General features: G+C 38.3%; 1 protein-coding gene across 1 annotated transcript in view; it reads right to left on the bottom strand.

Moving 5' to 3' along the window:
- MYBBP1A (MYB binding protein 1a) overlaps positions 1-12,066 on the bottom strand; it is a 203,715-nt gene extending 191,649 nt beyond the window's left edge. Inside the window, exons 1-2 of the mRNA XM_053707495.1 lie at positions 11,820-12,066; positions 1,074-1,169 (exon numbers count right to left, since the gene is read on the bottom strand). Coding sequence (XP_053563470.1) covers positions 1,074-1,169; positions 11,820-12,029 — 306 coding nt within the window. The 5' untranslated portion in view covers positions 12,030-12,066. The remainder of the gene's footprint in view (positions 1-1,073; positions 1,170-11,819) is intronic.
- Between the last annotated feature and the right edge of the window lie 3,045 nt (positions 12,067-15,111).

Below are 15,111 nucleotides of genomic sequence, written 5' to 3'. Positions count from 1 at the left end.
AGGTAAAAAGTATATTAATATAACTGTGTTGGCTATGCAAAACTAGGGAATGGGTAATAAAGGGATTATCTAGCTTTTTAAAGAATAAAAATTCTGGTGTAGACTATCCCTTTAAATGCATCAGCCACATGATGAATTGTACAACAGCACAAAATGTCTAATGAACACTATAGAAAAAAATACATGCAAGCAGATTTTACTGCAATTTACTGATATTATTTAATTATTATCTGACTCCCTTTGTTCTCTTTGTATCGTTTGTTGAAAAGAATACCTAGGTAGGCTGAGGAGCAGCAATGCACTACTGGGAGCTAGCATCCGATTGGTGAGTGTGCGCACCTGTCCAGTTAACTCCCAGTAGTGCATCGCTGCTCCTTCAACAAGGGATGACAACAGAATGAAGCAAAATTTGATAATAGAAGTAAATTGGAAAACGTTTTTTAAAATTGTATGATCTGAACACTGAAATAAAAATGTGGGGTTTCATGTCCCTATAAAATAAAATCAAAAAGACAAAAGGGACATGAAACCCCACATTTTTATTTCATGATTTAGGTAGAACATACAATTTTAAACAACTTTCCAGTTTACTTCTATTATCAAATTTGTTTAATTCTTTTGGTATCATTTATTGAATGAGCAACAATGCACTACTGAGTGCCGACTGAACACATGGGTGAGCCAATGACAATTGAGATTATATATATATATATATATATATATATATATATATATATATATATATATATATATATATATATATATATATATATATATATATATATATATATATATATATATATATATATATATATATATATATATATATATATATATATATCCACCAATCAGCTGCTCCTGAGCTTTCCTAGATTAACTTTCAGCAAAGGATAACAAGAGAAGAAAGCAAATTAAATAATATAAGTCAATTGGAAAGTTGCTTAAAATTGCATGCTCTATTTAAATCATGAAAGAAAGAAAGAAATTGGGTTTAATGTCCCTTTAAGGATAACAACTCTTGAAGTTTTGGAAAAGTTCAGTTTTTTATATAACATAAAAAGCATAATACTGACCTGAGCTAAAGCCAAGCTGAAGCCGGGACGTGCGGCCTCACGTGTTGCTGCCAATCCTTCAACCAGCCTCTTTAAAGTATATTTCATTTCATCCTCCTAACAAAATCAATGCACAAAAGTATTCAAAACATTTGGAACGTATAAAGCACAAGCCATTTTTCCCCCCCCAATTTACACAAGTTCTTAAATATGGTTAAAAAAAAAAAAAGTTACTGTCTGACACTTTCCCTGAGTAAGACTGGAAAAAATATACATTTCTGCAAACCAGTAATTATGAAATCCCAAGAGCCCTAGTTTCTAAAAACAACACTTCTTCCCACCTATTATCATAAATACAATTATTTACAGGCTCCAACCATTATTTCTGTATACTGACTAATCAGACTTCTGGACTTGTTGTGTACTGACTAATCAGACTTCTGGACTTGTTGTGTACTGACTAATCAGACTTCTGGACTTGTTGTGTACTGACTAATCAGACTTCTGGACTTGTTTTGTTTGATGCATTTCATACAATAAAATGACCGCACATTTCCAGTGGCATTACATTAATTTAAAACTAATACACGTACAAAACCCTTAAAAGTTATGGTAAACTTTCCCTTTTGTATAAATAGATCTGGAATGTTAGCAATATTTTAGATGGGGTAAAATTGATTAGTTCTAATGAAGATATATTTTAAAGGGATAGTCTTGTCAAAATTAAACTTTTGATTCAGATACAGCATGCAACTTTAAGCAACTTTCTAATTTACTCCTAATATGAATTTTCATCCATGTCTTGGTATCTTTCTTTAAAAATGCAAAAATGTAAGCTTAAGAGCCAGCCCATTTTTGATTCAGCACCCTGGGTAGCGCTTGCTACATTTAGACACCAATCAGCAAGGGCTACCCAGGTGCTGAACCAAAAATGGGCCAGCTCCTAAGCTTACATTTTTGCATTTTTAAAGAAAGATACCAAGACATGAATGAAAATTCATATTAGGAGTAAATTAGAAAGTTGCTTACAATTGCATGCTCTATCTGAATCAAAAGTTTAATTTTGACAAGACTATCCCTTTAATTTTAAATTTCAGTGCTACATTAAAAAGTAACACCCCCCGCTCCCGACGCCCACTTCAAAAGTAATTTTTTTTGTGTGGCGTAATCTAATGGGTTGAACTGTTCTTAATCAGGCCTCTAACTGTACAGCTTTTTCTTTCTATTTTTTATAGATAGAAATCTGATTGTAGAACCGTTCAAACCGTTTGCTCACAAAAAAAAAAAAATACTTTTGAAGTGGGTGGCCGGAGCAGGAGGTATTTGAATTTCAGCGCTTCTACATTTCAACTGATGATTTAAACGCCATCTAAAATATTGCTAACATTCCAGATCTGTTTATGACAAAGGGAAAAGTGTATCCTCACTTTAAGAACCCATTAATACCATAACTTTGTTGCATTTTAAAAAGCACTTTTTATGGGTTATTCTGTCTTTCCAAAAAATGTGGTCCAGCAATTGCACTTGGGCATTTTTTTATCAGCTATTGAGCAATGTGTCTTTATGGATGATTAGTACACAAACATGCTCTTCCTGTGTAAAATCTGAGTTTAGAGTTCTAAATTATTTTTTCGGCCATATCGCATTATTTTACTTAAAAATTTTGTATGGGGGTTCAGATGAGGGCTACCAACAATACTGCAGTGTTTGTGTCTCCAGGAACAAAAAGGGGAGTCATATTTTGGGCTGTAAAGTCCCAGTTCTCCCCATAGACTTTCCCCAGCCAGCCAGCTCTGCTCACCTACATGGATACATTGGCCCCAATTTATCAAAGTCTCAATTTATCAAAGCTCACAAGTGCTGCTGGTGCAACGCTGCCCCCTGCAGACTCGCGGCCAATGGGCCGCCAGCAGGGGGGTGTCAATCAACCCGATCGTACTCGATCGGGTTGATTTCCGGCGATGTGTGTCCGCCTGCTCAGAGCAGACGGACAGGGTTATGGAGCAGCGGTCTTTGTGACCGCTGCTTCATAACTGCCAGAAACACGGGGCATCAAGCTCCATTCGGAGCTTGATAGATAGGCCCCATTGTATCAAATCTGCAGCCTACAGGTTTTTATACATTTGTAACTCTTTACTGTACACAGACACAGCAGACCTGTCATTACCTACCATACAAACTGCTGAAAAAATAATGATCACACAGCAAAGCCTTAAAAGGGACAGTCAACACAAACAATGTTATTGTTTAAAGAGATATATATATATATATATAATGCCTTTACTACCCCATTCCCCAACTTTGCACAAAAAAGTGTGGTTATATTAACATACTCTATAACCTTTAAACCTCTAAATTTCTGTCTGTTTTTATGTCCCTAAAGACAGCCCCGTGATCACATGCTTTTGTATTTGCTTTTCACATCAGGGGAAGCTAGTTCATGTGAGCCATATAGATAACATTGTGCTGACGCCCGTGGATTCTAACACAGCACTAATTGGCTTAAAGGGACATGAAACCCAATATTTTTCTTTCATGATTTAGAAAGAGCACACAATTTTAAACAGCTCTCTTATTTACTTCTATTATCTAATTTGCTTTATTCTCTTAATATCCTTTGCAGTAAAGCATATCTAGATAGGCTTCAGTAGCTGCTGATTGGTGGCTGAACTTAGATGCCTTGTGTGATTGGCTCACCCATGTGCATTGCTATTTCTTCAACAAAAGATATCTAAAGAATGAAGCTAATAGAAGTAAATTGGAATATTGTTTAAAATTGTATTCTCTATCTGAATCATGAAAGAAAATTGTTGGGTTTAGTGTCCCTTTAAATGCAAGTCATTAGATAAAGTCATGTGATCAGGGGGCAGTCAGAAGATGCTTAGAAATAAAGTAATCACAGAGGTCAAAAGTGTATTAATATAACTGTTTTCTGTCCAAAACTGGGGAATGGGTAATAAAGGGATTATCTATCTTTTAAAACAATAAATATTCTGGTGTAGACTGTACCTTTAAGTATAATTTAGCTTGTATTACTGAAGAGCTGCATAAATCTTTATAGGCTGTTAGCTTGCAAGTGATTAGTTAGTGTACCAACTACAGTGTAAATGTATAAGGTATGAAAACATCAGATCAGTTTAGACTGCTGTCAAGTTATTCATAGTAACTATGTTCAGAGCGATTATAAGCAGTTAATACAAATGTGGTTCATTAACACATACATTGCACTAAAATATAGTAGATTAAGAAAGCTTTTCCTCTTCGCTAAAAAGGAGCATTTTGAGTTGACTGTCCCTTTAAAGGGCAGCTCACCTCAAGATCACACAGTCTTAAAGGGACAGGCAAAAAAAACAGCCTTTAAAGGGTCAACTAGCACCACAAGCACACCATCTTAAAGGGACATATTGTAGTTCATGCAGCACAACTTTAAAGGGCAGCTCGGCACATGCTCACACAGTCTTAAAGGGTCAAGCGCACACACCACCTTTAGTGGGTAAACACATACAGTTTTAAAGAGAGCGATAGTATGCATCCACATGCAACGCACACAACCTTAAAAAGGGACGCTGTGTCTTTAACCCCTTGAGTGCTAACGACGACTATGAGCCGTTGCAGAGTTTCCCACTCAGGAGCCAACGATGGCTCAGAGCTGTCGCTAGCACTCTTCCACCTTGAGGGAGATCTGGGGGCTCCCACCCGCTCCTACCACGGCGATCGGGCATGCATAGTGACAGGCATTGCCGGGGCTTCACATTTTGAGTGGTGACGTCACTGCGCGTCTTTATTAAAAAAAAATACAAGTATAGGGAAAGGGGGCATGCTGCTTAGAAGCCTGTATCTCAGGCATCTAAGCAGCTACAGACCCCCAAAGACTCGCTGTTGGAAAGGTAATCGTCTAACCTTTCCAACGGTTTAAGTCTTGGGGATCTGAAAAAAAGAAAGAAAAAAAGTAAAAAAAAAACAAATATTTAAAAAACCCTCAAATCAGCTTAGCACCCAGGTGGGAAAGTGCTTAGCACTCAAAGGGTTAAAGGGACAGTGGCATGTCCACGCGCACAAATACACAGAGCACTCAGAGCCTTTAGAGGGACCACTTGCACCACAAGCACACAGCGTTAAAGGGACAGATCACAGTAGGGGTGTGCACCTAGCCCAAACGAGCATTTGAGATTTGCTGTAAAACTTTTGACTTACTGTATCTAATAGCAACCCTCAAATGCTTGTTTGGGCTAGGAGTCTGACAGAGAGGAAACATGCAGCAGAGACCGCAACAGTAAACAGTGAATCGATAATACAAGAAAAGATTCACTGTTTACATGAGCTGCTGTCGGCTCTTTAGGATAGGTGTCATAAAAATTCCTGACCTGAACATTTGTGTGTTAGAGGAGGTCTATTGGTAATGCTCTGTGGGTCAGATATCTGCGCAGTATGCACAGCAAGTCGTGATGTGGTGTAGCTGGGGGCTGTAACCAAATTAATCCTGACACAAATGCTGTCGGCTCGTCTGCTATGTGAGAGAGGCGGGGTCACGTGACGTTGCGCGATGATGTCACTGAACCCCTGAATCGATTCTGATCTGCACTGCATCGATGCAGCATCGTTAACGGGCTGCATCGCGATGCATCACAGAATAGATTATTTTAAGCACCCCTAGATCACAGTAATGTTCACGCAGCACAACCTTAAAGGGAAGCTTGACACCTACGCACAGAGCCTTAAAGGGACAGATCACAGTAATTTTCACGCATCGCAACCTTGAAGAGCAGCTCGGGCACCTGCGCACGGAGCCTTAAAAGGGACAGATCACAGTAATGTACAAGCAGCTCGGCACCTGCTCACACAGTCTAAAAGGGGCAGGCACACACAACCTTAAGTGGGTAAACACGCACAGTTTTAAATGGAGCGATAGTATGCACCCACACGTGATGCATCCAGCCTTAAAGGGACACTCTGTCTTAACAGGACAGTGGCACGTGCACGCACACAAACACACAGAGCACTCACAACCTTTAAAGGGACAACTTGCACCACAAGCACACAGCGTTAAAAAGGACAAATTCAAGCTGCCCTTTAAAGGGACACTGAACCCAAATTTTCTCTTACATGATTCAGATAGAGCAGCAATTTTAAGCAAATTTCCAATTTACTCTTATTATCAAATGTTCTTCATTCTCTTGATATCTGTATTTGAAAAGCAAGAATGTAAGTTTAGATGCCGGCCCATTTTTGGTAAACAACCTGGGTTGTTCTTGCTGATTGGACAGCGCCAATAAACAAGTGCTGTCCATGGTCCTAAACCAAAAATTAACTCTCCTTAGCTTAGATGCTTTCTTTTTCAAATAAAGATAACAAGAGAAAGAAGAAAAATTGATAAAAAGGAGTAAATTGCATGCTCTATCTGAATTACGAAAGAAAAAATACTGGGTTCAGGGTCCCTTTAAGGTTGTGCTGCATGAACATTAATGTGATCTGTCCCTTTAACACTGTGTGCTTGTGGTGCAAGTTGTCCCTTTAAAGGCTGTGAGTGCTCTGTGTGTTTGTGTGCGTGCATGTGCCCCTGTCCATTTAAGACACAGCGCCCCTTTAAGGCTGTGGGCGTTGCATGTGGATGCAAAATATCGCTCCCTTTAAAACTGTGCGTGTTTACCCACTAAGGGTTGTGTGTGCATGTGCCGATCTGCCCTTTACAGTTGTGCTGCATGAGCATTACTGTGATCTGTCCATTTATGACCGTGTGCGTGTGGCGCTAGTTGACCCTTTAAAGGCTGTTTTTTTCCTGTCCCTTTAAGACAGTGTGACCAGGTGCTATCCTGCCCTTTAAGGCTGTGCTGTGTGATCATTATTTTTTTCAGCAGTTTGTACAGTAGGTACTAACAGGTCTGCTTTATGTGTCTGTGTAGTTACAAATGTATAAAACCGTGTAGGCTGCAGGTTTGATATAATGTATTAATGTAGGTGAGCAGAGCTGGCTGGGGAGTCTATGGGGAAAACAGGGACTTTACACCCCAAATATGGCTCCCTTTTTTGTTCCTCAAGACACAAACACTGCAGTATTGTTGGTAGCCCTCATCTGAATCCCCATAACAAGTTTTGAAGTAAATTAATAAAATGGGGCCGAGAAAATAATTTAGAACTCCTAAACTGAGAATTTTACCACTTCCTGTTTCTGTATCAATATTAACTCGCTTTTTTACATGCACACCAGTGACGTGCATTCATTGGAGGCAGGTGAGGCAGTGCTTCCCCTGGCCAATGTGGGAATTACAGCCTTTTTTATAAAAAAATAAAAAAATAAAAAAAAGAAATCTTTTTTTTTTTTTTTCTTTTTTTTTTCCCATCTGAAAAGGTGACCCCCCTACCCCCACCCCTCCACCAAATTCATTATTTTATTGCAATTTATTGTTTTAAAAAGAAAACTACGTAATATTAAGTAATACATTCATATTGCACAAGAAGGTAGAGGCCAGCTATCCTTCCATTGCGCAATGTGAATGTAATACTGTCTTATGTTATGGGCTGCTTTAGAGACTGCCACCCAGTGGGGAATAATAGCTAATGCAGCAGTCTCTATTGCAGCCCATAACTGCTCACACCGGAGGCTAGCCTCGGGAGCCCTGCCTGCCCGCCCCTCAGCCAATCAGACATCACTATGTCTGAGTCTCTAGGCTGAGTTGCCGGGCGGGAAATAGTTGCGCAGCCGCAATGCGCAGGTCAGGTGTTTATGCATGTCCGTTGTCTTCAGAGCAGCAGAGAGGATCATTGAAGACAAGTGCTGCAGTCAGTCAGTGAGTGCTCTCAGTCAGAGTCAGTGGCTGTGTGAGACGTGCACTGTGTGACACTGTGAGTTGTCTGGACTGTCAGCCTCAGTCAGGTCAGGAGTCAGGACTCTCAGGGGGAGACTAGGAGAGGAGTGGTCAGCCGGCGTAGTAGCCAGAGGTAGGTGATGGACGGCGGGTGGGTCATGAATAATCAACAGTCACAGACAGTGAGTTCTTGAGTGCTACTAAGCTGGTGTTGTGCAGCGTTTTCTTATCCGGTGCAGCAGCAAGCAGAGCAGCTCCCTACCATCATAAATAGAAAGCTGTGTCCAAATACTCCATTCAGACTGTGCATCTTGCTGGCCAGCTTTCTATTCATGATGGTAGGGAGCTGCTCTGCTTGCTGCTGCACCGGATAAGAAAACGCTGCTTGGGGGGCCAGCAAGTGGTTCTTAGTAGTGGGACTCAGTCACTCGGTCTGCATAGGTGACAACTACCAAAATCCTGGCCAGATGAAAAATAGAGCCTTTTTAATGAGCCCAGTTTGCGTGAGTCATCCTGAGCTGTGATAAAACTTTAGGCACTATGGCTGGGGAGAAGTGCAGGGATTACAGTTGCTACACTTCTCCCGGTAGAGCCTTTGACAGCTGGACTGTGTGGAGCTTGTTTGCTTTTAATGCTAACTTCCTGCCAGAACGTAGCTGTGAAGACAGCAGCAGGGGGTTGGGCTTTCAGCACGGAGAAGACAGAGGAGGTATGTTAATTACTTAAAAAAATGCTCTGTTGTGTTTTTTTCTTTCTTTCTGCTGTTTTATGGCCTTTTTCCAGTGCAGATAATGAGAATGTGTGTTTTAAAAGACCGGGGAAAGGGGAGCATACTTAGGACTTAGTACTAAGTTTAATTGCACCAGGAAGCTAAAAGGTCAGCTAAATGTGCTCCTTTCTTAAAAAATAGATAAATAGAATAAATAGTACTTTGGTCTTTGCTCTATTAAACAAGTTGAACTGTGATGGTGCCACTGGGGTAATGACCAGTGTGTGGGGAGAGTTTGTGTCTTTGTGTGTGTAAGTGTCTTTATGTCTGTGTAAGTGTCTTTATGTCTGTCTGTGTGTGTGTGTAAGTGTCTTTATGTCTGTCTGTGTGTGTGTGTAAGTGTCTTTATGTCTGTCTGTGTGTGTAAGTGTCTTTATGTCTGTGTGTGTGTGTAAGTGTATTTATGTCTGTGTGTAAGTGTATTTATGTCTGTGTGTGTGTGTGTAAGTGTATTTATGTCTCTGTGTGTGTGTGTAAGTGTCTTTATGTCTCTGTGTGTGTGTGTAAGTGTCTTTATGTCTGTGTGTGTGTGTGTAAGTGTCTTTATGTCTGTGTGTGTGTGTGTAAGTGTCTTTATGTCTGTGTGTGTGTGTGTAAGTGTCTTTATGTCTGTGTGTGTGTGTGTAAGTGTCTTTATGTCTGTGTGTGTGTGTGTGTAAGTGTCTTTATGTGTGTGTGTAAGTGTCTTTGTGTGTGTGTAAGTGTCTTTGTGTGTGTGTAAGTGTCTTTGTGTGTGTGTAAGTGTCTTTATGTGTGTGTGTAAGTGTCTTTATGTCTGTGTGTGTGTAAGTGTCTTTATGTCTGTGTGTGTGTGTAAGTGTCTTTATGTCTGTGTGTGTAAGTGTCTTTATGTCTGTGTGTAAGTGTCTATGTCTTTATGTGTGTTTGTAAGTGTATTTATGTATGTGTGTGTGTAAGTGTATTTATGTCTGTGTGTGTGTGTGTGTCTTTATGTCTGTGTGTGTGTGTGTGTGTGTGTGTGTAAGTGTCTTTATGTCTGTGTGTTATGAAATATACCAAAGAAAACCAGTTCAGCAAGACAAGGGCACAGCACATGACATATCTTGTGAATTATGTAGTATAACAATTATTTACAATATAGGCTGTACTATTAGAGGGCATTAAAGTCATTTTTTTTTCCTTTTATGAATCTTAGAGGGGTTATTTTAAAATGTAATACATGTTTTGTATTTTCTTTCTGTAAGACATGTTTCTATACTGAGGAAATATAAATATATGTGTGTATGGTTGTCTGTCTGTATTAACCTATATTTATGCAAAACAATATTTTAATAAAATTAATTTTTATATGCATGATAGAAATTTTAAATTTAAAGGTTAAAGTAAATTCAAATATTTTCTTTTATGATTGAGACAGAGCATGGAATTTTAAACAACTTTCCACTTTACTTCTATTATTTAATTTGCTTTACTCTATTGTAGTCCTTTGTTGAACAGCATACCTAGATAGGTTCAGGAGCAGAAATGCATTACTGAAGCTAGCGGCTGATTGGTGGTTGAAGAGATATATCTCTTGACATTGGTTTACCACATGTCATCAGCGAGATCTCAATGGTGCATTGCTGCTCCTTCAACAAATGATACCAAAAGAATGTAGCAAATTTAATAAAAGAAGTCAATTTTAAAATTACTTAAACTTGTATGCTCTATCAGAATCACAAAAGAAAAACTGAGTTTCATGTCCCTTTAAATTTCCAGATAGCATAAGTAGGCATAGTCATGTCAAATAATAACAAGATATGAACAGTCATGTACCATATATATATATATATATATATATATATATATATATATATATATATATATATATATATATATATATATATATATACACTAGAGTTGAACCTGAAGCTCAACTTGCTCAAGCTACAAATAAAATGTGTTTTTGCACTCCACCAATTACCTGTGTCTCATCATGATACTAAGACAAAAATGCTCATCCAGAGACAGAGTATATATTGTTAGTATTAAATCTATATTCACGATGCCCATCCCATGATTCTTCTATGAGATCAGACATGGATCTACTTTTTTGTGTGACTGTTGCAATGTAATTTCAAGGCAGCATGTGTGAGAAATATCAGGGAATATAAATTGGATTAGGCAGTAGGCACCATACTTTGGTGCCTATTTATATTCCCTGATATTTCTCACATGTTTGAAATTACATTGCAACAGTCACACAAAAAAAGTAGATCCATGATAATGAAGGAATCTATAAGCATAATTTGCAGCATTAAAGTAAAAAGTATGTTTTAAACATATTTTAATGGGCCTGGATTTCTAGATCTCCTAATCAGAGCAAGCATTTTGTTATCTGGCAAGAGTTTCTGTTACAATCCTTTAGACTAAAATCATCATGTTTACTAAGTTGACCAGTTTTCCAAGACACCATTTAAAGGGACATGAAACCCATATGTTTTCTTTCATGATTTAGAAAGAGCATGTAATTTTAAATAACTTTCCAATTTACATCTAATAGCTGGCTTTCTTCATTCTTTTGATATCCTTTGTTGAAAATCATATCTAAATATGCTCATTAGCTACTGAGCATATTTAGATATGATTTTCAACAAAGGATATCAAAAGAATGAAGAAAACCAGATATCCTTTGTTGAAAATCATATCTAAATATGCTCAGTAGCTACTGATTGGTGGCTGCATATAGATACCTCATGCGATTGGCTCGCCCATATGCATTGCTATTTCTTCAACAAAGGATATCTAAAGAATGAAGGCGTATCCGATTCCTAGCCACTGCCTCACCAGCCTCTGAAGTCAGCGCACATCACTGATGCACACACGTGTGATTCAAAACTGCTCTCTCATGTTTTATATTTTTTTTACATGTAATATTGCTACCTTGGCCCAGGGCCAGAAGTCCAAAACATTTTTATAATTTATCAACTGCAAACAGGAAATGCGTGTTTGGTGACGTTATCAGAAGGAGGACTCCGCACACGTGGGTACAGTACAGTGGAATTCTAAGCATTTAAATGTAATCAAACAACACAGGGTATTTTGATATAAATAATTTTCGTTTCAAGCAAAACTGATATACACTCGAGATACAACTACTAAACTAGGACAAATTATACAAGCTTCGTAGAAATAAAAACACAAAAGTGCACCCCGGAATATTGCTACTAAATTTGTTTTGCGGACGACACTTACTTTCTCACTGGATTTCAGGTACTGGATGAGGTTCTCTGTGGCCGCCAACCTAACATCTTGATCTGGCTTGGCGATGTCCCAAAAGAAGTCGAGAAACTGTCGGTTCTGCTGCAGGATACCCCGAGAGGCAGCAGCCTGGTGTTGATGTTTGCGGGCACCCTTCACATTTTGCTGTTCCGTACCCATGTTCGGGCTACCTGGCACCACCATATTACTCCTGCTGTACAACACGTGTTTGAACAGCCTCTTCCGGGGGCATCGCGCATGCGTAGCTTGCAAAGGGAATCAGTCATTAGAATATTTACAGTACACAGTGGTTTTTTATTTTAGCAATGAATCCAATTCGCAAAAACTAACAAATTAAGTGAACCGCTTTCAATATAAGCGCATGGCTTCCAAATCCTTCTTATTTTCTCAACACGCTTGTGCTATACGATGCTGTTTTATTCATAGAGTGCTTGTGTATTATAAACTTGTTGAATTCTGTATTCTCACAGTTGCTAATGTATATAGCACACCATAACTAATATTCAAGCTATTGAGAGGGTATTAACAGTAAGAACATTGAAAAATGATCTGGTCACTAGGGGGTTAAAGCACCAAAGCTGCCTAGTGCCGTTTTTCTTTATTAAAAAAAATGCTATATTTTTTAAAGAAAAAACAATAATGCTTGATCGGATCTCTGGTTAAATTTCTGAGCGCTAATTGCTACCGCAAGTTCGTAGTAGCAATAACCAGCCACTTGTAATGGCTGATTAATTATTGCGCTCCACTTGTAATCTGCTCTAAATATTAAAATAAATAAAGGATAAAATGAACAGCAAGCATATTGTCTTTGTGTTAATATTTCAGTGTCAGGGCTAACTGGAAGTGAATGTAAATTTTCAAGAATGAAAGCCCTGTTTTTAAAAATACTTTTAAAAACAGGGGCACTTTCATTAAGGAAAGTTTACATTGCAGACGTTTTTTTAAAATACTTACCTTTTATTCCTTTCAAGCTTGGAACACCGGAGCAGCGATTCCCCCACCCTCAGGTCCTCTTTTCTTACGTTAGAAATGACGAATCCGGCTTCCTCCAATAACAGCTTCCCCCCCAGAGCAAACATTGCCTGAGGCCACGCCGTGATTGGAGGAAGCCGGATTCGTCATTTCTGACAAAAGAAAAGACAACCTGGGGGCGGGAGAGCCGCTGCTCAGGTTTTCCACACTTGAAAGGAATAAAAGGTAAATATTTTTAAAAAACGGCTGCAATGTAAACTTTTATGAATGAAAGTGCCCCTGTTTTTAATAGTATTTTTAAAAACAGGGCTTTCATTAGTGAAAATTTACATTCACTTTAAGGACCAGGGCTGTTTTTACATTTTAGCGGTGTTTGTGTTTAGCTGTAATTTTCCTCTTACTCATTTACTGTACACATATTATATATCGTTTTTTTTTCCGCCATTAAATTGACTTTCTAAAGATAACATTTTTATCATATCTTATAATTTACCATACCCCCCAACTGTCCCGATTTTCACGGGACAGTCCCGATTTTAGGGGTCTGTCCTCCTGTCCCGGGATGCTAGCCATCTGTCCCGATTTGCCCCAAGCATTAAAAAAAATATATATTTTTTTTTTTTAATTCTGTTGGGCCCATACTCAGAAGCAGCCGGCTTTGCTCTCACTGGGTTAGATACCTGTTAGATTCCCTGTGGAAAAGGAATGGTGTGTGGGTTAAGCAGGAGTAAGAAGGCTGTATACACTCTGACCACGGGTAATGGTGACCTCTCTAACCTACCTCTGGTAGTGATGATGTCTAACCCCTGGTGATAATACTAGTATGCCTTCAGTTTTATACAATGAGCAGTGCTAATACCAGGGTAACGAACAGTGGCAGATGCAGACTGCCAGCTAATGTGCTTGCCAACCCCAGGACCCCATACAATGGATTACAGATACCTATATATGATGTAGTGTGTGTGTCTATCTGTATCCATAACTGTGTGTGTGTATCTGTATGTATAAGTTTATGCTATGTAGTGTGTGTCTGCATGTATAAATATAAGCTATGTAGTGTGTGTATGTGTATCTGCATGTATAAGTGTGTATCTGCATGTATAAGTGTATGCTATGTAGTGTGTGTGTGTCTGCATGTATAAGTGTATACTATGTAGGGTCTGTGTATCTGCATGTAAAAGTGTACGCTGCATGTATAAGTGTATGTTATGTAATGTGTGTGTGTGTGTGTCTGCCTGTATAAGTGTATGCTATGTAGTGTGTGTGTATCTTCATGTGTAAGTGTATGCTATGTAGTGTGTGTATCTTCATGTGTAAGTGTATGCTATGTAGTGTGTGTGTATCTGCATGTATAAGTGTATGCTATGTAGTGTGTGTGTATCTGCATGTGTAAGTGTATGCTATGTAGTGTGTGTGTGTGTGTATCTGCATGTATAAGTGTATACTATGTAGTGTGTGTGTGTATCTGCATGTATAAGTGTATGCTATGTAGTGTGTCGGTATCTGCATGTGTAAGTGTATGCTATGTAGTGTGTGTATCTGCATGTATAAGTGTATACTATGTAGTGTGCTACTGTGCATTTTTGCTGACTTTAAAGGCCAGAATTTAGAATATTAATGGGGAATGCACAGAGCAGTTTTAAATAATTTATTATTAAATTTCCAATTAAGATAAACATATTTAGCAATGTCTTTGCAAAGGATAATTAAATACATAGCTCACATAGCCATACCAGTGGTTTGAGCTTGTGTTTGATTTGCCTAAGTGTATTAAAATCTATGACTTTATTTAGAATTTTATTAATATTACTTTGGTCTTATGATTTTTTAAGCCCCGCCCACCACATTTCAATTTTTTGCCGCGGGGGGTGTCCCTCTTTTGAATTTTGAAATGTTGGGAGGTATGATTTACTATAAAAAAAATTCTTTAAATATGATGAAAAAAATAGAAAAAAAAACAAACACTTTTTCTAACTTTGACCCCTAAAATCTGTTACACATCTACAACCAACAAAAAACACCCATGCTAAATAGATTTTAAATTTTGTCCTGAGTTTAGAAATACCCAATGTTTACATGTATTTTGCTTTCTTTGCAAGTTATAGGGCAATAAGAACAAGTAGCACTTTGCTATATCCAAACACTAATATCTGTCAGGAATCCCTGAATAATCCATCACATGTATATATTTTTAGTAGACAACCCAAAGTATTCATCTAGGCCCATTTTGGTATATTTAATGCCACCATTATACCGCCAAATGTGATGAAATAAAAATAAAAAATTTAACTTT

This window comes from Bombina bombina, chromosome 3 (assembly GCF_027579735.1).
Source record: "Bombina bombina isolate aBomBom1 chromosome 3, aBomBom1.pri, whole genome shotgun sequence".
Classification (NCBI taxonomy): Eukaryota; Metazoa; Chordata; class Amphibia; order Anura; family Bombinatoridae; genus Bombina; species Bombina bombina.
The sequence above is the reverse complement of the archived record's forward strand: the minus strand, read 5'-3'. Positions and strand labels throughout refer to the sequence as shown.